Genomic DNA, 20,641 nt, shown 5'->3' with positions numbered 1-20,641 from the left:
CTGTTTATGTAGACCTGTTTGGTAAAAATTAGCTGATTGATAATAGCGGTTTGTGTAAAAAGACGAATAAGGGCATTAATTTTGGCGTAGGAGAAGATGGAGTCTATCTATTAGGGTTAAAGAAGTCCATTAATTTTAATATTGCAAAACGCTAATTGAAAAAGCTCATTTTAAGAGCTTTTTGGCCCTGTTTAGGAATTAGCTGTTAGCTGATTACATTAGCTGATTTGATTAGCTGTTTGTGTAGACCTGTTTGGTAAAAATTAGCTGATTGATAATAGCGGTTTGTGCAAAAAGACGAATAAGGGTATTAATTTTGGCGCAGGAGAAGGAGGAGTCTATCTATTAGGGTTAAAAAAGTCCATTAATTTTAATATTGCAAAACGCTAATTGAAAAAGCTCATTTTAAGAGCTTTTTGGCCCTGTTTAGGAATTAGTTGTTAGCTGATTACATTAGTTGTTAGCCGTTAGCTGATTACATTAGCTGATTTGACTAGCTGATTTGATTAGCTGTTTGTTAGACCTGTTTGGTAAAAAGTAGCTGATTGACAATAGCGGTTTGTGCAAAAAGACGAATAAGGGCATTAATTTTGGCGCAGGAGAAGATGGAGTCTATCTATTAGGGTTAAAGAAGTCCATTAATTTTAATATTGCAAAACGCTAATTAAAAAAACTCATTTTAAGAGCTTTTTGGCCCTGTTTAGGAATTAGCTGTTAGCTGATTACATTAGTTGTTAGCTGTTAGCTGATTAAAGTAGCTGATTTGACTAGCTGATTTGATTAGCTGTTTGTGTAAACCTGTTTGGTAAAAATTAGTTGATTGATAATAGCTGTTTGTGCAAAAAGACGAATAAGGGCATTAATTTTGGCGCAGGAGAAGATGGAGTCTATCTATTAGGATTAAAGAAGTCCATTAATTTTAATATTGCAAAACGCTAATTGAAAAAGCTCCTTTTAAGAGCTTTTTCTAAATTAGCGTTTTCATCCCAAAACTCTCTTCCAAATCTCTCTCCACCAAACACTCCAATTAACGGTTTTAGTAGTCAAACCTCTAAAGTTGGTCAAACCCACTCTTTTTATCTCAAAACACTTTTTACCAAACAGGGCACCACACAAAATTCTCATAATTGTAGTTACTTTTAATTAATTTCGGCAACTTTTAAACACTTTCACCAAGTTCAACTATTTTCATCCACTAAAACTATAGCAAAACTCACTTAGAACCAAAAATAACAAAATAATACTAAACAAAAAATTACAAAACAACTTTCAATATATTTAAAAAAAATTCAAAACAAATAAATACAATTTAACAAAAATATATTAATAAGCAAATTAAATAATATTAGGTAAAATCAAACAAAAACCAACATATCTATACGTTGGAGTGCACACTTTGTTTGATCATTCTCGTGCTCTTCTTAACTTTCTTATAATTGGCATGCAATATATTCTGTTTCTTCAAAGAACCATCATCCTGAACAATATTTTTTCTATTTCGGACACCACAAATACATAACGGAATATGGAAATCCTCCATCATATCAATCTAGGTGTTTATTTATCATGTTTCTATCTCCTGTTTGCTGTTTCTGCTCTAATGGCAGCTTATTTAGTGTTTGGTTAAAAAATTTAAAAGGCTCTTGTTTGCTGTTTAATCAATAACAGCTGATGTTTGAAAAAGCAACTATTTGCTGCCTTTTGTTCTTTGCCTTTGCCGTTTAACCTAACATACGCTTTTAAGTGTTTCAACAACAACAACAACAAAGCCTTAGTCCCGAAATGATTCGGGGTCGGCTAACATGAACCATCATATAAAACCGTGAAAATCAAGTCGTGTCAGCGACACAGATTCGCTCCCTCCACTCCGTCCTATCCACTACCATATTTTCCTCAATTCCCAATAAACTCATATCACTCTCGATCACCCTCCTCCAAGTTTGCTTAGGTCTTCCCCTACCCCTCACCACTACATCCCTTTGCCACTCTTCGGTTCTCCTAACCGGCGCATCAAGCGCTCTACGTCTCACATGGCCAAACCACCTTAGTCGGTTTTCTCTCATTTTATTCTCAATAGATGTGACCCCTACTTTTGTCCTAATTATTTCATTACGCACCCGGTCCTTTCTCGTGTGACCACACATCCATCTCAACATACGCATCTCCGCCACCGACGCTTTTAAATGTTTACAAAAAAAAATTATCACAGTTTTTTTTTTTTTTTTTTTTGAGGGACTTCAATTCATCCTTTTCAAAAAATAATACACTATATATGGGCACATACCTTGAATCTAGCCCGAACTGAGGACGTTGGAGCCCGAGCGGGATGGTCCCGTCTTCGCTGTTCTATTACTCGAAGAAAGGGATGAACGAGCGCTTCGGTAACGAGCCGTAAGAAAGATGAGTAGCTTCAAACTAGGAACTCAATCCCACCTAGAAGAACATGTGTTAAGCATAGGGGCAGGCTTAGCCTGACTCGCTGACACCAAGAAGAAAAGAAAGAATGTTGACGCCTAACTTCCTGCTTAGATCTTGTCTCTTCATTAGACCGTAAGTTGCTTAACACATGCAAGTCGAACGTTAAGAGACTTTTAAAAATGGGAAGAGTCAACCGGCATCCTGCAAACAGCAGTCCTAACTGCGCATTCATTCGAAAACCTTCCATGAAAGATGTTTAGGACCGGCACAACACTCGTATGAACTATCACCCCTTTCGGTACTGGCTTCCTTGAAGGCTTTTGCACTCTAAAAAAGAAGGAATTTTCTTCTGAAGTTCGTCTAGTGTGCGCCCGAGCGGTAGGCTGCTCGATCTGCTGTTCCGGCAAGCAGCCCTTTCGCTCGTTCCCTTGGGGCTTTTGGGGGAAAACCTGTTCCATATGAGCAGCAGGAGCAGAAGCCCCCGTGTTCGCAAACTCTTTACTTTTTTCTCTTTATGGGTTTAGAATTTATTTTATCACCTCTTAAAAAGTTATAAAAATAATAAATTTATAACCTTAGAATTTTTAAGGTTAAAAAATTATTTTTATTAAATTAATTATTTAATATTAGAGAGACTAGAATTATGCGAGGAATAAAATAAAAAAAATTGGGATAAGAGTCAAATTTATTTAACCTTAACGTTTTAAGCGAAATACAAATTTAGCTCTAACGTATCAAATAATGTAAATTTAACATTAACGTTTCCAACCAAGATCAATTTTAGAATTATTTAATTTTATATATTTATTTGAAACATGTCTATATTAATCATTTTATATACTAACAGCAACAAGCAATTGTAGTTTTACCAAACACTAATAATCAAACAGCAAACGGCAACAGCAAACAACAAACCGTAACAGCAATCAGCAAACAACAGGTAAACCAAACGGACCCTAAATTTTCCTCTCAGAACACTCATAACCAGAAGAAATAAGTGCTTCATCATTATCAGAAGGAAGAATGAAACAAACTTCTTACTACGTTTTGCTATTGGTAAGAACTCCAAAAACTAGACAAATCCAAATTACAAATGAAAAAAAAAACAAAACAAAAAAAAACAATAACGAATTAATCAAACAAAAAAGAAAGGTAAAAAACATAATTAAGTTCCTGAACTTTGGTTGTTTTAAGGATTAAGACCCTGATCATTTATTTTCCACATTGAACCTTTGATCATTGATTCTATTATGGATTAAGCCATTGTTTAACTTTTTCATCGAGTTTGGACTGCATACATTATTAGGGTGATTCAGCTTGTTGACATGGACAAATAAAAATAAGAATTCATTGACTAGGAGAGATAAAAATTAAAACTAAAACGAAATTATAGAAATTAATTTCTTGTATATTCTTCCAAACTCGATTTTCTCCTCTCCCATTTTGTGATTTCCAACATTAGAATCACCAAATCAGTCTTCTCATTTCCTAAACTCAACGGAAAAGCTAAATAAGGGCCAAATCCATAACAACAATGATCAAGGACTCAATGTGGAAAAATAATTAATCAAGGACTTGATCCTTAAACAATCAAATTTTATGGGCTTAATTATGCTTTTTGCCAAAAAAAACAAGATACTTAATAAGAAATAAAGAAATGCCAAATACAATTCAATCGAAAATAGGAAAACAATGAATTCAAATACCTGTCAACAAAAAAAAAAAAGAAGAAGAAGAATCACTCAAAATGAAGAAAAAGTACGATAAAAATAAAATAAAGTGGGTTACTAAACTCAGCCACTAATTTATACTTCTAGTCCCGTGAATAGACCGAACTACCCCTTGCACTAAATTTGAAAAAACCCAAAACCTCTCAAGAACCCTATACGATTTTTGCTCTAATCCGGACAAATTAGTGAACCGAATCATGGATGGTGACAGAAACCGTAAAGGAAAAGCTAAAGTGGTAAGATTTACCGCTTTATTTCGTTGATTTTTACATCGAACTAAATCTGTGGGGGGGGTTTATGTATTCGCCGGAATCGCAGTCGGGCGTATGAGAATCACGCCCGACCTGCGGTTCGGGCGTATGAGTATCACGCCCGACCAGTGGTGCGGGCGTGATAGCCACATGCCCGCACCAATGGTAGGGCGTGATACGCATACGCCCGAACCGCAGGTCGGGCGTGATACTCATTTGCCCGCACCACTGATAGGGCGTGATGTTCATACGCCCGACCAGTGGTTCGGGCGTGATTCCCTTACGCCCATGTTTTTTTTATAAAAATTTAAATTATTTAAAATTTTAGTAATTTAGTGTAATTTTTTAATTTTAGTATAAATTTAGTATAGTATTAGCATAATTTTTACAATTTTATTAATTTAGGGTAATTTTATAAATTTAGTATAAATTTAGTATAATTTAGTATAAATTTAGTATAACTTTAATATAATTTATTATAATTTTGATAATTATAGTATAATTAATTATTTACAATTATATTAATTTAGTAGTATTTTAGCATAATTTTATAAATTTAGTATAATTTACATTATTTACAATTTTATTAATTTAGTGTAATTTTTTTTTTAGACGGAGCGGCCTACTAGGGGTGGGAAATCCATCCTGTCATCTGCTCGTCATCTAGATATGAACGGCGAGAATGATACACCACGCCATACGAGATTGCGTGGTATTGATATATCCAGTCGTAGGCGGAGAGGGGTTGCGACGGACCAGTTGAGGAGGGGACCGATTGTGGAGCAACCCGATATTGATGGATCGGAGGGGGCGACAGATTTTGATGACAGAGAGCCTGATAGCGATTCTTTTCAGGACTACCTGGATGTGGCAGCCCGGGCAGTGCGACAGTTTGCAGTTGCACATGATCGCGAGGTTGAGGATAGCGATGAGCAGCCGACCCCGGGGAGACAGCCGACCCAGCGCGTAGGAGGTCGTTTTGCGAGTACATGTACAGTAGAACCTCTATATAGGAATACTCTATATTAGAATAACCTCCCAATTGTTATACAAAAGTTTGGTCCCAAGTGCTGAGAGTCTTTGTTATACCAACCTCTATATAGGAATAACCTCCTAATTGTTATACAAATAGTCCGGTCCCAAGTGTATTCCTATATAGAGGTTTTACTATATTTTTTATAATTTTAGTATAATTTAGTATAATTTAGTATTTTAGTATATTTTAGTATAATTTTAGTATATTTTAGTATAATTTTAGTATAATTTTATAACTTTCAGGGACAAGCAAACGTCCCAAAGCTAGTGAGGACGAGAGCTGGCTAGTTACTGCACCAGTGGATGGTGGCCCCGTTGATGGTTCCGTGATTCCTAGTTTTCTAGGACATGTTGCCTCACAGATGTTGGGAAGAGAGATTCGGTCGTTTCTGACATGCTACAACAGATCATCAGCATGCCAAGATTTGTGTCAGTGGTTTTCTGGTGCGTCACCCGAGGTAAGAATAATATAGTGTGTCAACATTTATTGTAATTTGTATTTTTAACTATAAACATAAAAAACATTCAGTAATTGTATAAATTGTATATGTGTCATTTTACAGCTAAGTGAGATGATCGAGAAGACTGGTTTGTCTCACCTTCCACATGCCATGTTTAAGAACCTCGACACTCCGCTGTTGACTGCGTTCGTGGAGCGGTGGCAGCCCGATACGAACTCCTTCCACATGCCGTTCGGGGAGATGACTATCCAGCTACATGATGTGTGGCAGATTCTTCGGATCCCGATCTACGGTCAGATGGTGTCCGAGTCTCCCCCTACTGACGGGCTTCATGCCATGTGCTTGATGATGTTTGGGGTGAGTCAGGCTGAGCTTCTGTTGCCGACCCGATATTTATGGGGTGGTGGAGATGTATTTATTGGGGATGTACACGGGCTTGTCACCGAGGGTAGGGATGACGCTACTCGGACCACAGCATAGATGTGGCTTATGCTTGGATCCACTCTGTTTGTTGACAAGAGTGGAGATAGGATTAGGCCGACCCATCTTGCTGAGGTTTACAGCGGTGTCAGTGGGACAGCTGGACTATCATGGGGGTCTACTACACTTGCCATGTTGTACCGGCAGCTGGGGATAACGAGCAGATGAGACTATTCAGGTATATGCGGCTGTTTGACCCTACTACAGGTATGGATATACGAGTATTTTTCGGTGTTCCGGCCCATAGAGGAGCTCACTTGATCCCAACTGACCATGCCCATGCACTGAGATGGGAGGTCGGGGTACCAGGCAAGACGACCACCCGACTAGATACCATACGCGGGCAGATGGACCGTATGACGGAGGCAGAGGTATTTTTATAAAATTTTAGAATTAATCTAAGTATTATTTATAGTATATTATTATTTTTTATTGAGTATTATTTTTTTTCAAGTGACGTGGTTGCCTTATGGTCCGTCTCCGATGATGATCGGCTTCGAGTGTCATACGCCGGTTGGATACGGTGTAGAGACATCGTCGAGCCGTATATACTCAGCCTATCCCAGCTGAGCGTATTAGACCTGATAAAGCAGTACGACCATGGAGATCTATAGCGTATAAGCTCACGCATTCCTTAGTCACAGTTGAGGATACCTGACGGAGATTTCCATCGGCTCGGGGCATTGATCGGAGGAGATGCCGACCAGTTGGATACGATCCCACTGCCTGTGATCCTGCTTATATGGACTGGTATAGGTGATATTCGCATCCCCATCTCCTTCATGCACCACAGGCTGGACCGGTACAGCATGCTCGCGCCAACAGCGAATTTGTAAGTTTATTATTATTTAATATTATTATTTACTATTAGTTTATATGTGTTTAATTTTTAATATTTATTTATTAATTTTTTTTTACAGTGGGTTAGCTGGTTGTGGCATGTCACCCAACTATCGGCTATCCACCGATCTGACGATGATGTTCCACGCATTAAGAGGGAGATGGATGAGTTTATGGATGCGTGGCGTCGAGCGAGCTGAATTTTTGTTGTAGAAATTCATACATTTTAACACTTTTTATTGTAGATATTATATTTACTCTTTTACGTTTATAAATGTTTATGTTTATTAATGTTTATTTTAATTTTTATGTTTTTAAATTTTATTTGTTAAAGGGTAATACGAGTTAAAATGCCATAAGGTTTATTAATTAACTTATATTATTTTTACTGATTTTAGGACTAAATTGTATGGTATTTTTAGGTTTTAAGTACAATTCTGTAGTTACGGGTTTAACGGCATATTTACGGGTTTAACGACCTATTTACGGGTTTAACGGTCTATTTACGGGTTTAACGAACTATTTACGGGGTTAAAAAGCTATTTTTTTTGCCAATCCGACATGCGGGCGTGTGGCTATCACGCCTCACCGCGTGGTCGGACGAGATAGACACACGCCTCACTGCGTGGTCGGACGTGACAGCCAACTGCCCGACGTTGCGGTGAGGCGTGGGGCTATCACGCCCGACCACACGGTGAGGCGTGATACTCATACGCCCGACCACGCGGTGAGGCGTGATATCCACACGCCCGCGTGTCGAATTGGCAAAAAAAAAATAGAAATTCCTCTCCCCAAAACCCATGAAAGGGCATTTTCGTCCTTTCACGGGGCTACGAGTGGGAATTTAGAGTTGAATTTAACAACACCCTAAAATAAATGAAGGCACATCCAATGAGGTAATTATGTAAGAGAATATCCTTTAAAATTGACATTTTAAGTAAATTCCTTAAAGAAAAGAGAATTAACTGTCGAAACTTTATTTTTATTTGAAAGGAAGTTAATGGAGTTAAATGAGAGTAATAAAATATAAAATATAATATTAATTTTGTGTGGAAGTTTCTTTAGAGTAAAATAATGGGGTAAATTACACCCATGTCCATTGAAGTTTACCCATTTTCATATTATGGTCATTGAATTTCATTTCTTCCCAGTATGGCCACTGAACTTTACACTTTTTAATACTGATTGCTACTCAATTTTAACTAACTTCTCAAAATGACCGTTAACAATCGTTAACGACCTCAAAATGAAAATATTTAAGAATTAAAGTTGTTCAGAATGACATTTACCATGAAATCACATTTTTTATTTTCGAAAATCACATTTTTGGAGCTTTCTCTTTCTAAAAATTCATTTTCTCTCTCCTAACCAAACAACACCTAAATGACCTCAAAACGAAAATTTTCAAGAATTAAAGTTCCTTAGAATATCATTAACGCTTTGGATTTTTTATTTTTAGCCGTCAATGGTCGTTTTTAGACGTTAAGTGGCCGCCGGTGTTAAAAAGTGTAAAGTTCAGTGGATATACAGGGAAGAAATGAAGTTCAGTGGCTATAATATGAAAATGGGTAAAATTCAGTGGCCATGGGTGTAATTTACCCTAAAATAATGTCAATGAAAGTTAAATTTTTATTTTAACCTCTAAACTCTAACTTCTAATTTGTAGATTAATAGAATTAATAGAACTAGTCGAAAACCCGTGCGATGCACGGGGTATGAAACTTTTATATAATTTAGATAAATAAATAAATTGACATATTTACTTTTAAATAATTTTATATCATGCTATGAAAAAAATTTATATTATGTATATTTGATTTTTTTTTTTTTTTTGGTAAGAAGGGAAGAAAAAAAACAAACAAACAAAAACCTAACCCGGGATCAGTCTAGGAAGATTGACCCCAATCCTATCCTCAAGAAGAGAAGGTAACAGAAAAGAAGGAGGAACGGAAAGGGTAGAAACACCTAACATCCCCCCATGCCCAGCAGCTGCCAAGCGATCCGCCACGCGGTTTTGCTCCCTATAAATATGGGAGAAGGTAAGAGAATCGAAGGCAGGACGAAGCCTCAAGATGGCTTTAATGAGATTCTGACTCTTAAGACAAACAGTCTGTCTATCCGAAATCCTGTTGATAGCCTCCAAATTATCAGACTCCACCGAAAGTCTTTTAACACCCATGCGAATGGCGAGTTTAATGCCAGACAAGATCCCCCAGAGCTCCGCAGTAAAGGAGGAGCCCGTACCTAAGTTATGGGTAAACCCAGCCAGTCAGGCGCCACCAGCATCCCGAAGAACTCCACCAGCAGCAATTCTGCCATTACTAAGGCAGGAGCCATCCGTATTCAACTTGACAACCCCTTCCCTGGGCTTCCTCCAACCAACTAACTGGACCTCTTTAACTGGGGAGGGGTGAACCAGGGGCTCTCCTTCAAAACTCTTTGTAATAACAGAGAGTTTTTTTCGAGAAGTAAAACCGGAGGTCAGGAATAAAGACAGTCTTCTCAGCAAATAACTCTTCATTCCTCCATTTCCACATTTGGTGACAAATAATAGCAAAGAGAATAGCCCCGTGCTCCATACTGGCCAACAAATTCCCATTAACGCCTTCAGAGAACCAGTCAATATCAGAGAACCCCATAAAGGAAGGAAGGATGTGGTGAGGAAGGACCCCTTCCCAAACCTTTCTACTATTCGGGCAATCCCTCAAAGCATGGCATAAGGTTTCCACATGGCCGCTGCATCTGCTACAGGCACCAGATACAGCCAAGTGCCTTCTGTGTCTATCTACATTCGTGAGGAGCCTGTCTTTGACTCCCAGCCATAGGAAACTCCTAATGCGGTAGGGGACTTTGAGGGCCCAAATGGACTTCCAAATTTCCAAGGGAGGATCAGCCCTATTAGGGGTAAAAGCTTCATAGGCCGATTTGCAAGAATAAGAACCATTATTAGTCAAGGCTCAGCAGTGTCTGTCCTTATCCTCCTCCTGATTACTAATCTTCACACCTCTAATATTAAGGAGGGTTTCCAGGTTAAGAAAGGAGTCGAACTTAGACCAGATCCAGTCTCCCTCCGATCCACCACATCAGCAATTCTCCAGGAGAGGAGATCATTCGGCGGAGCGGCGATGCACACCTCAATCAACGGTTTGTCACCAATCCAGGTGTCATACCAGAAACTAATGGATCTCCCATTACCCACCTCCAAGCCAATCCTCGTACATAACTCAGCAAAAACAGCACTAAGCCCTTTCCAAAGGAAGGAACAGCTGACAACCCTCTCCTTCGGGCCACCAAAGATTCTATCTTTCCTATACTTACCGCACAGAAGACGAACCCAAAGGGAGGAGGGGGATTGCCACATTCTCCAAAGAAGCTTCATTAACAGGACTTTATTATTGTCCTTAGCTTGCCTTATACCAAGACCCCCCCTACTTTTAGGCTGGCAGGCTTCCTTCCAAGGGACCAGGTGAATCTTCCTCCCATCCCCAGACTCTCCCCACAGAAAACGCCGATTAATTTTATCAAGGTCGTTGAGGACCGGCTCAATGAGCTTACAGGCTTGCATGATGTGATTTGGAGCACCGCAGTTGATAGACTGGATTAAAGTAAGGCGACCTGCAAGGGAAAGAGAATTAGCTTTCCAGTTAGCACACAAACCGTTAGATTTGTCCAAAATGTCTTTAAAAGAGGCTTTGGACACCCTGTCACTATGAAGAGGGACCCCAAGGTATTTCCCAAACGATTGAGTCAGGGGAATGCCAGACATCTCACTCAGTCTTCTACACAAGCTATTATCCATATTCTTGGAACAAAGCATACGGGATTTATGGATTTAATCTTCTGGCCAAAAGCCTCACAAAAGCAGTCGAGGATATCCATCACAGCCTTAATTTGTTCCTCATTACCCTCCACAAAAAGCATGACATCATCAGCAAAGAGTAAATGGGTAACAGGGGGGCAATGTCTGTTGATGGAAACAGGGTGGAGAGTCCCTTTACTCACCGCCTCTTGGATCAGGTGAGACAATCTTTCCATGGCAATAACAAAAAGGAAGGGGCTCATAGGATCCCCTTGACGAATACCCCTGGATGGAGAGAACTCATCCGACATATCCCCATTGATCATAACCTGGAAAATAGGAGAGGAGATACATTTTCCAATCAAATTCCTCCAGTTCTCCGGGATACCAGCTTTGGCTAAACTATCCAGAAGAAAGCTCCAGTTCAACCTATCATAGGCTTTCTCCAGATCCAGCTTGAGAGCCACGATCCCTTTCTTGCCTTTCTTAATCTTCATAGAATGGACAACCTCTTGGGCAATAAAAAATATATATTAATCATTAATATATATTTTTTAATGATAATTTAAATTAAATTAATTTTAAAAATAATTGACTATTTTTTTATAGAATTTTAACTAAAGATGAATGATTTATTTATTTTTACAAAATTCAATGATTTGTACTTTTTAGAAATTTTAATACATTTTCATATTCCAAATATTCTGTGAAACAATAATAATACAATAACAGATTAATTAAGAAATATATTAGAATATAATAAAAAACCAAAAATTGAATTAAACTATAATTAAAATTAAATATTATATTTACGATACAAAAGAATTACAATATAGGTTAAACAAAAATTGAATTAAACTACAATTAAAATTAAATATTATATCTACGATACAAAAGAATTACAATCTATGTTAAAATGGAAGCAACATCAATATATTATTTTATAAACTATTACAATCAATAATTTTCTAATGTTGCATATGAAGAAACTTTATCAATTTAATATGTTACATATAAAAAAATAAAATTCGTAAGAATTAGTCACAAATTCATCTTGATGATAATTGTTTTGGTTGATGGAATTTCATGATCACCAAGTATTCGAATTCAATTATTCATTCTGCTACAATAACTCAATATATCTAATTGAATCAGTTTAAGATGATGATTTCTCCTATTTTCATCTTGTAATATCTCATCAAGACATTCGATCAATGGGGTCTGGCTGGATGTTATCGATAGGTTCAATCCAAGAGAAAGACGACTATTTATTCGCTGACTGAACTTGACAGACACGTTCTGAAGCAACCTTTGAGAAAAAAGGTGTCCCGAACCGGGATTCGAATGGGGGCCGATTAGTGTGCTGATTAAGCTCAGAGATCGCCTGAAACAGAAGAGGCGAAGAGGGCAGAGAAGGGTCCCCGTAACGAAAACGACAAGAGAGCAGAATGGGCAAACTTCCAACAAATTTGGCTTGGCATTGAACACGTCGTTGTTCTTCATTCTTTCATTATATAGAATATCAGCCATACTCGCAGATATCACTTATTTTGACTTCATTAATATTTTCTAATAATTATATATTCTTGAATTTTGTAAGTAAGAAAAACAAACAAAAGAATTGAAAAAAAATGAAGGGACGAAAAAGATAATTAGGAGAGAACCATCTTCCTCTCGGGGTTTTTTTTTTTTTGAAAATAAGAGAGAATGTCGAGACATAAGCGTTATAAAGAGGAGAGTGAAAATATTTTTTGCCCATTAATTAAACATTTTATTTTTTCTTAATGAAATATTAAGTCCATAAATTAATTTTAGTTAAATAGAATTAAATCGCAATTGTAACCATTCAGTAAAAAAAAAACGTTTTATAATTAATATGTGAAATTAATTATATTAATTAGAATCATTATACTCAACATTTGAGAATTTGAAGAGATTCAAATAATAATATTTTCTTAATTAATATTTTTCAATAATTTGTCCCTTGATCATATTTCATTTTCATATGTTAAAAACTCTTGAAATACTAACAATTTTGTACGAACCATAATATAATAGTTAAAAAATTATATAAGCCAATGTTGCAAAAGCAATTATCTCAATATCCATAATTAATGTACATTTTTAGGATTTTGAGCATCAAAATTTAGTTTTATTTACCTTCATTTTAAATTCGTATCTAGCATAATCCACATTCTTCAAGAATAAACATCTTATCAAGCTATTAGACGCTTACAATCTCATTGTCTAGAAAATTGGGAAAAAATAACTTCTTGATAATAATAATAATATAACATAATTTACATTGAAATAAACTTCATTGTAAGTATAATATTCCAATACCTCTTTAATATGTCTCAAACTTCAATGAACAACTATCGTGTGAAACTTTATATCTATTTGTACCAAAATGCATAAAAATAAAAAATACAATCCATATCAATTAGCTAAACTCAAACTAAAAAAATGTGTGGATTTCAACATGTTCTTAATTAGAAAAATCAATCTAATCTTCCCGTAACTTTTGCTTTCTTTTATTATTTTAATTAATAGGCTAGTAATTATTTAATATATTATAAATATAAATTTGTTATGTTTAATTAATTAAATATTTTTAATCTGATTTTTTACTACGTTAACAACTCATCAAAAAGACCCATAAAACACTTCTTCTCATTTCTCTCTGCTTCCGTAATTATATATAATATAGATTAACGAAAATTTCATTAAATTTTTTATCTCTCCAAAATGAACTTTAAGTTTCATTCCATTTCATATTTAAAATCTCAAAAGAAATTAAACTTTTAACTCTAATTTACATTCTATAAACTCACAAATAAAATTAGTTTATAACTTTTAGTCCTTGTTTGAGTGAGGGTTAACGGAAGAAAATGAGAGCAATGGAAAGTTAAATATCAAGTTAATGTTGTTTGGGAGTTGTTTTTTTTAGAGTAAATGAAGGTTAATGGAAGTTAAATGTCTAACCTTCAAGCCGGAAGTTAATGGGAGTAACATAAAATTTTTTAAAATTTTGTATCATTGTAGAGTAAATTTAAGTTTTATTCTTCTCTGTATTTAAACTCTCAAATGGAGTTAAAATATTTAATCTCATTTACATTCTATAAACTCTTAAACAATGTTAATTTTTAACTTTTATTTTCATTACTTTCATTCCCTTTCCATTATCTCATTTAACTATCACCTCCGTTAACCTCTAAACTCTCAAATAAATGTTTAATTTTCATAATTCCATTTTCCTTTTTTTCTTTTCATTAACTCTTTTAACTATCCATTCCATTAACCTTCAAACTCCCAAACAAATCAATTTAACCTATACTATTACTACTATATTTTGGAATAATCTTTTTGTGATGGCTCACAATTAAGGATTGTATGATTGTATCAAGGTCCCAAATGCAACTACATTCATTCTTTAACAACCTCAAATAAAATAAACCAAAAAAGGGAAAAAACCTGAGCCTACCAACCAAAATGACCAATGAAACAAAATCGAATTTTGATTAATAAAAAGTTATTGACTTTTCAATCAAAATGAACAAAGTACACAACACACAACTCAAAGTTCCTAATTTTAATTTCTATCCATTCAGCATTAAGATTATTATCCTTTGAATCCCGTCGCCAAATAGAATCTTTATTCTCCATTTGGATCCACCAAGAAAAACGTCAAATCAAAATGGGTACTTCCCATTCATCTTCTCTCTCACTCTCCCTTTCTTTTCCTACCACCACACCCAATCCCAGTCATTGCCATCTTTTACCCCCAACTCCACTCACAAACAACTCCATTCCCCTCTTTGCTTCTCTTCTTCTAAAACCCACTTCCAATTTCGTATCCCAACATCACTACTCTCCCTTTTCATCTTCAAAGATTGTTACTTTGAGGAGTGGCAGAGAAAAATTGATGGAGATCCAACAAGGAACTGGTACAAGTACTACACCCAATTTTGATTTACATGGTATTGATGATGATTTGGTTGCAAAAATGGTTTATGATGCTCTTGTTTGGTGCTCTCTCCATGGCCTTGTTGTTGGTGACAGAAGTGTTCAGGTCTGTGAATAAAGTTTCCCCTTTTTATTCTTTGCTATATATTGAAAAATTCCTATTTTTTATTGAACATGGTGGTTAAACTCAGGAAATTTTTATTACTTGTGCTATTGTTCTTCATCAATATTTATGAAGTTTGTAAATTTTGAGGATGGGAAGGGTAATTAAAGAGAGCAGTCCTTGATTGTGTTATTCTTTCATTTGTTAAACCTAATAAATTTACTTCCTTTTTTCTTAATTTTGGGATCAAATTGACATAATTATGATATGGGAAGTAAGATAGGAATAATGGGGTTTTTTCATTGTAGAGATCAGGAAAAGTACCTGGTGTTGGTATTGTACATGCTCCGTTTGCTTTGCTGCCTGTTTCATTCCCAGAAAATCAATTCAAACAAGCATGTGAGGTTGCACCCATTTTCAATGAACTTATAGATCGTGTGAGTTTGGATGGAAACTTCTTGCAGGAGTCATTATCAAGGTACTTTCATCATTCATACCTGCTGATTCATTTATTATCTAGAAATTTTTCTCTAATAGTTCCATTTTCTAGGACACTTTCTTGCATGATTCATTACTTGTACAATTTTTTCATCTTAGCCTATGTTGCACGGAAACAGAAACGAAAACGGACATCACGAAATGTTATTTCTAAAAGCATAACCTTCATAACATAGTCTTCAAAGCTATGAAGCACCAATACGGGTGCGCATACGTTACGGGTACGGCAGGGATAGGCCAAATTATATATATAACCATAAATCACATTCGTAAATCATTCTAAACCACAAATCACATTCATAAATCATTATAAAACAATAAATCACATTCATAATAACTAATAAGTCATGAATTCATCAAAAAGAAACATTTAATACTTCAAACTATTTAAGCTACCAAGTCTAATGACTATTCTAAGACATTTTCATGATCTTCATCTACAAACATTTAATAATGATTAGCTTTTAGTTTTTTGTTTATTTTTTGCAAATAAAAGGATGGGTGCGAACTAGTTTAGTTAATTATTTATGTTACAGATTTATATTTAATTTTTTTTTTATTTAACCCCTATTTTTGTAGAGTTATTTAGAAAAAACCCGTAAATTTTACCTAATATGTATCCCTGCATATCCCCATAAATGAAAGAAAAAAGAAAAAAAGGGAATACTTGTTTTGCCGTATCCCATATGTATCCCACGTATCACCGGTGTATCCTTATCCCCGGAGTATCCTATACGACCTCTTAGAAGTATAGGTGCTTCATAGCTTCAAAGGGAATGCGAAACTGAAATTGAAACGAATACAGACACGAAACACATAAACACTACTAAAGAGGGGTGTCCGTGCAAGATAGGATTTAGCTGTCATTTTCAAATAACCGCTGTGCTTGTGGTTTGTCCTACCTAATTGGGGCACTAAGTCTCTTTTTAACTCTTTATACTGCAGAACAAAGAAAGTAGATGCTTTTACATCAAGGCTTCTAGATATCCATTCAAAGATGCTAGAAATGAACAAAATAGAGGTAAGGGACCTAATTGATATAGTATTTTATATGGTTGAGTTGGATAATTGTTATTTGTAAAGGCAGGCTAAGCTGACTCATAGTTATTAAAGGCACGCCTATGGCGCACCAGGCGCAGGCCTTAGCGCCATGGCAGCCCCATGGCGAGGCGCAACTGCCATGGCGCGCTCCTGGTGCGCCATTTTGCGCCAAGAGGCAGTTGCCAAAGGCGCACCAAGGCACGCCTTGGCAGTTAGAGGTAGTTATGGGCAGTTTTTTGGAATTTATGGCATTTAGTTTTATATATCTGGAATGAAACACGTGTTCTATTAACAAAAAGTATTAAAAAGGAGAGAGATTATACGTTTTAACTAACTAGAAGACGAAGAGACTCTTTGAAGAGGAAGAGACAGAGTCATTTGAAGAGCAAGAGACAGTGTCATTTTATTTATGCTTAAGATATTTTCATGATTTAGTATTCATTGCATTTTTCAGGGCGAGCCTTGACGCAACGGTAAACGTTGTTGCCGTGTGACCAAGAGGTCACAGGTTCGAGTCTTAGGAGTGGCCTCTTGCCAAATAAATTGGCAGGGGAAGGCTTGCCCCCAGCACACCCTTGTGGTGGGACCCCTCCCCGGACCCTCGCTCAGCGGGGACGCGTAGTGCGACCGGGCCGCCCTTTTTTTTTTTTTAGTATTCATTGCATTTTTATGTTAGTTTTATAGTTTTATAATTTTTATTTTTGTAAGTGCGCCTTGTCTCGCTATGGCGCGCGCCATCGCCGTGCGCCATGGCTCCAGGACCCCTTGCGCCTTTACTAACTATGAGCTGACTACGCTCGAGCTAGGAGATCCTAATGTTGTTGTATTGATACAGAAAATACGCTTGGGTTTACATCGCTCCGATTACATGCTTGATGAGGAAACTAAATTACTTCTCCAAATAGAGCTAAATACAATTTCTACTTCGTTTCCTGGCCTCAGTTGTCTTGTCAGTGAACTTCACAGGTAAGAAATGTATCGACCTTTTGATTTTAGTTCTGTTCTTAGCTATAGTTGTCTCAGTCAAATTGTATTCTGTTTTTCTGGAGACCTCAAATCGGCATTTGTGTCTTATTTGAAGATAATTCTTACATTGCCTTCAAGTGATATGGTATGAAATCGCGTAGCTCATTAGCAGAAGTAGGTTATAAAGCAGGCTTTTAATGTATTGTATTATGAGTTGGAGAGTTTACTGATATATGACTCAATCATCATCAATAAAGCCATGGTTTGGATTGTGATGTTGTGATCTCGGCATTTGATAAATTGAAATTCAAGCCGTATAATGTAAACATTAGCCAACCTACCAATAATTTAAAAGCTAAGGTGATATAGTTCAGTACACATTCATTTTGAAAAGAAAAATCGCGTCCATACTTCTTTGGGCCAGAATGTGGACAACATACTTTGATGCAATGAACGGCAGAGAATTATACTTGCAGTTTATATCTGCAGGAGCTTGCTTCGGCAATATGGAGAACACCTTGGATTAGATTATGAAAGAGTACCAAGCAACAATGCTTCAATGCAGTTTGCAGAGGCTCTTGCTAAAGCTTGGATAGAGTATAATAACCCGAGGTACTAAGTAGTCTGAAATACAGCTCCTTCATTTATTCGCTGCTTCTGTTCTCAAAGTGGTAAGATTGGTTAATGATACTTGATACACTTTTGTAGGGCGCTAGTTATGATTGTCGCTCAGCCTGAGGAGCACAACATGTATGATCAACATTGGCTTTCTGCTATATTGAAGGAAAAATATCCTTTTTTTTACCGAGATGAAGATATTGATAAAATCACAAGGACAAATGGTTTCTTGAATTTTAATTTAAGCTGAAATTTTACCAATCTGCAGTTTAATGGAAGTTGAAGAATTAAATTTTCAGAAATGGTTTCTGAGATATATTTTCAAAACGGCATGTTTTGAGGGTCGTCTAGATAGTTTCTTCCTTAACTTCATAATACACATAATATTACAGCGATTCGGAAAACATTGGCAGACATTGATCAAGAAGGGGAACTTCTACCAGATGGAACACTCCTTGTGTATGTGACTTCCTGACTTTGTCTCTCGATAGTTTTAGTCTGCATCGTTTTAGACTTCAATAAATGAAAGTTAACACACTTGCAGAGGTGGCCAAGCAATCGCAGTGGTTTATTTTAGATCTGGGTATGCACCAACCGATTATCCTTCGGAAGCTGTAAGCATCTCTTTCTGTCACTTTATTTTACTGCAACTTGTTTCTTTTCTCCTCAAAAATTGAATCCTCGATGTTATAAGCTGTAAAAAATGTGATCGCTTTACTCGTTTCAACTTTTTTTAGGAATGGAGAGCTAGGATGCTTATGGAGCAGTCATTAGCCGTCAAGTGTCCCTCCATAGCTTATCATTTGGCCGGCACTAAGAAGGTACAACAAGAACTTGCGAAGCCTAATGTGCTCGAGAGGTATTTTTTCTTGATTAACACTCCTTAGTCGCCCAATTTATTGTGGTTTTAAGGTTTCATACCTGGCTAACGTAGGATTGTTCTGGTCTAATACGATGCAGTTTTTTGCAGATTCCTAGACAAGAAGGAAGATATTGCCAAGGTGCAGAAATTTTTTGCTGGCTTGTGGAGTCTAGATGAACATGAAATTGTCAAAAGAGCCATTGAAAGACCCGAAATTTTTGTGATGAAGCCCCAAAGAGAAGGCGGAGGTTCCTTATTTCTGAACTTGATAAGTTTTTGTCATGATTTTATGGTTGGCTCAGTGTTTACTGACAATGAGTCGATGTTCATGTTCAGGGAACAATATCTACGGCGATGATGTGAGGGAAAGCCTCTTAAGATTGCAAAAGGAAAAAACAGAAGAAGATGCTGCTTACATTCTCATGCAACGAATTTTTCCAGCTGCTTCCTCGACATATTTGGTACGCAATGGCATATGTCATAAAGATCATGCAATATCAGAACTCGGAGTATACAGCGCTTACTTGAGGTACATGAATTGTGCATCAAAAAACACTAACAATAGCATCCTTACACTCATTTTTCTTCGACGTTATTGGATTTCTATGAACAGGAATGACGACAAGGTTATCGTAAATGATCAATGTGGATACTTGATGCGGACAAAGGTATCATCTTCGAATGAAGGTGGAGTTGCAGCCGGATTTGCAGTTCTGGATAGTATATACTTAAGATGAGCGAGCATATCTTTAGTTTTCAAGTATGTTTACAGCCTCAAACAGCTCATACTTGACTCGTAAATACCGGAGTTGTTTTGCACCAGATCTAACAATGCCGAGACAGATTGATTTTTTCTTATGATTCCTGAAAAGAATATTCACGCAGAGGAGTACACATTGTTTCTCTTGTTCTGGCAATGATAATGGGTTGCCTGCCTGCATTGCTTGGTTTTCATGTATGTGTTGTGTGAACGTATTTGCCAAATAAATGTTCAATTATCTCTTCCATTTATTCCCTTCATTGCAATGAAAATTGCAGAGTGAAATTTTAGAGTAGGAAATTAGAGGTAGGAAGTTGAATGGGATAAACTGTAACTGCACCTGCAGCTTTTTTTTTTAATCAAATAAAAGTTGGTGTGTTTTTGCTGTGTTTCCTATTATCTTTTAGGTTAAATTTAAATTGCTTATTGACTTTTGCAAAATTGTAAAGGGATCAAGGTATAAAAAATACTCCTATCCTTATTAAATATTAATTAGGTTTAATATCTTCCGAGCTCCTCAAGTTGTCCCAATACTGCAACTGACCTCTGAACTTAGATTTGAGACAACTAACTCCCTCAACTTGCTTATTTGAAACAAATAACCCCTTAAATAGGTTATTTTGGGAGTTTTTTTTTTTTTGCCTTTTAGTTAATGTATAAGTGGATTAGTTAGATGTAGCAGCCGATAATTTGAATTTTTTTATTTCTGATGTAATATTATGTTGAATGTTTTTTTTGGGTTTAAGAACTATTTGTTCTAAATAAGCAACTTTTGTTCCAATTGAGCAATTTGATGGCTTATTTATTCCAAAT

General features: G+C 36.2%; 1 protein-coding gene across 1 annotated transcript; it reads left to right on the top strand.

Moving 5' to 3' along the window:
- Positions 1-14,624: 14,624 nt before the first annotated feature.
- On the top strand, positions 14,625-20,219 carry LOC136206468 (glutathione synthetase, chloroplastic). The gene is made up of 12 exons (XM_065997525.1): positions 14,625-15,086; positions 15,392-15,561; positions 16,527-16,602; positions 17,458-17,588; positions 18,078-18,200; positions 18,297-18,378; positions 18,586-18,665; positions 18,751-18,820; positions 18,944-19,065; positions 19,177-19,316; positions 19,405-19,597; positions 19,682-20,219. The coding sequence occupies exons 1-12, from the start codon at positions 14,712-14,714 to the stop codon at positions 19,803-19,805; spliced, it is 1,686 nt and encodes a 561-aa protein (XP_065853597.1). The 5' UTR covers positions 14,625-14,711; the 3' UTR covers positions 19,806-20,219.
- Positions 20,220-20,641: the final 422 nt, after the last annotated feature.

This window comes from Euphorbia lathyris, chromosome 9 (assembly GCF_963576675.1).
Source record: "Euphorbia lathyris chromosome 9, ddEupLath1.1, whole genome shotgun sequence".
Classification (NCBI taxonomy): Eukaryota; Viridiplantae; Streptophyta; class Magnoliopsida; order Malpighiales; family Euphorbiaceae; genus Euphorbia; species Euphorbia lathyris.
The sequence above is the reverse complement of the archived record's forward strand: the minus strand, read 5'-3'. Positions and strand labels throughout refer to the sequence as shown.

Excerpts from the sequence above, each read along its gene's own strand:
- LOC136206468 (XM_065997525.1), top strand. The coding sequence starts at position 14,712 with ATGGGTACTTCCCATTCATCTTCTCTCTCACTCTCCCTTTCTTTTCCT. Across the intron at positions 18,379-18,585 it reads CTGCTATATTGAAGGAAAAA|CATAATATTACAGCGATTCG; the intron begins TATCCTTTTTTT and ends CTTCATAATACA. Across the intron at positions 18,821-18,943 it reads CCGATTATCCTTCGGAAGCT|GAATGGAGAGCTAGGATGCT; the intron begins GTAAGCATCTCT and ends AACTTTTTTTAG.